General features: G+C 34.7%; 1 protein-coding gene across 1 annotated transcript in view; it reads left to right on the top strand.

Moving 5' to 3' along the window:
- SPATA6 (spermatogenesis associated 6) overlaps positions 1 to 2,064 on the top strand; it is a 217,009-nt gene that overhangs the window by 66,301 nt on the left and 148,644 nt on the right. Inside the window, exon 6 of the mRNA XM_042781773.1 lies at positions 683 to 763. Coding sequence (XP_042637707.1) covers positions 683 to 763 — 81 coding nt within the window. The remainder of the gene's footprint in view (positions 1 to 682; positions 764 to 2,064) is intronic.

Genomic DNA, 2,064 nt, shown 5'->3' with positions numbered 1-2,064 from the left:
TTTTTTTTAATATGAGGAGACTATCCAAAGTATTTTTTAATTATATAGGTATATGTGTCTTAAGTTGTGAAAGTAAAAACTGAAATCCATTAAGTATGTTCATATTTTTATGGCTATAATATTACATACTAGGTTAAAAATCTTTTTTACAAATCTGATAGGGAAATTAAAAAAAAAAAACCTGTTAATAAATAAAATAATAATTAAAGTAATGAAATTATCTTTAACTGAGTCATCAGTGTTGAAACTGTTTCTTGCTAACATTTAGTTGTGCTATATTGCCTTGCCTTTACAGTACTGGGGTCGCTATGAGTCAGATCTGACTCAGTGGCAAACACAACAATATCTTGCCTTTAAGGATCTCTGGTGGTGCAGCAATGAAAGAGCATAACCCACCAGCCTTTCTGCAGGACAAAGATGAAGTAGTCAGCTTCCATAAAGATTTACAGCTTTGGAAACCCTGTGGGGCAGTTCTGCTCTTTCCTCTAGGGTTATTATGAGTCAGAATCGACTCCATGGCAGTGGGTTTTCATGGATACTGCCTTTATCTTTAGTAAGAGGGTAAAACTAACAAATGAAGCTGTTGAACCTTGACAAGTAGTTGTTAGTTTATATTTTCTTAACTAATAATTATATCTTTTGAAATAGAAATGTCTAATAATGTCCTGTTTTCCCCCCTCAGGGAATTGCTCCGAAGATGGAATTTTCTACAACCTCAGTGATTACTGAATGTCTCATAAGTTCAAAGAAGTGCCGCACTCAGGTTAAAATAATTTACTTGAAGTACTTAGTCATTTAATTTATTTGTTTTTCTTTTTGTCCATTTGATAAACATTATCCTTCCATTTTGGATGTAGCTCTTTCCACTTTTTCATTAAATAATGTGATTTTGTAAAATAACGTGATGTTATTTTACTTCATGCCTTTTTTAAAAAATTACACTACTTAGCCTTTTGCTACTTTCTTTTCTCTCTTTAATTGATATTTTCTTTTTTTTTAAGAATTATAATTCTTAAATGTAATACGTTACACCAACAGGAAAGTAGAACAGAAAGTAGAGAGCTCCCATGTACTTTCTCTCTGATTTTCTACAAAACAAATCAAACCTGTTGCTTGTCAAATCGATTATAACTCATGTTTCAGGGTAGAACTGTGCTTCATAGAATTTCCAGTGGCTGTAATCATATGGAAGTAAGTAGACTGCCAGGTCTTTTTTTCCCAGGTGCTGCTGGGTGAATTCAAACTATCAACTTTTTGATTTATCACCAAATGTAAAGCATTTGCACCACCCAGGATGCCTTTCTCTCTATGCAGTCTCTCTTATTAACATTTTGCTTTAGTGTGGTACATTTGTTACAACTGATGATTGGATATTGACATATTAATTGAAGTCCATAGTTTAGGGCTCATTCTTTGTGTTGTACAGCTCTTTTTGTTTTGACAAATGCATGAAGTCATGTATCCACCATTACAGTATCATACAAAATGGCTTTACTGCCCTAGAAATCTGGTTCCACTTACTCCTCTCTCCCTCCCTACTCCTTCCCTAGCAACCACTGAATGTCATGTAGTTGGAATCATATAGTATACAGCCTTTCCATACTACTTTCAATTAGCAATATGCATTTAAGATTCCTCCATACCTTTTTGTGACTCATTTCTTTTTATTGCTGAATAATGTTCTGTTGTGTGATATACCACAATTTGTTTATCCATTCACCTGCTGAAGGACATCTTGGTTGATTCCATGTTTTGACACTTATTAATAAAGCTACTATAAACATTCATGTTTTTGTTTGGACATAAGTATTTGTTGGACATAGTTTTCAACTCATTTGGGTAAACAGCAAGGGGCATAATTTCTAGATCATATGATAAGACTTTGGTTAGCTGTGTAAGAAACTCTGCCCCCCTTCCCCTTTTACTGCACAGAAACTAAGTTGCCTGAAAGATGTTGAGATGAAATCCCTCGGAAATCTAGAATAGAAGCAGCCCTGGTGGCGTAGTACCTAAGGCACTTGACTGCTAACCAGAAAGCTGGTGGTTCAAACCCACCAGCCACTC

Source organism: Orycteropus afer, unplaced genomic scaffold, assembly GCF_000298275.1.
Source record: "Orycteropus afer afer isolate SDZICR_OR568_19922 unplaced genomic scaffold, OryAfe1.0 scaffold00169, whole genome shotgun sequence".
Taxonomy (NCBI): domain Eukaryota; kingdom Metazoa; phylum Chordata; class Mammalia; order Tubulidentata; family Orycteropodidae; genus Orycteropus; species Orycteropus afer.
Note: the sequence above shows the minus strand (reverse complement) of the source record. Positions and strands in the feature narration are given on the sequence as shown.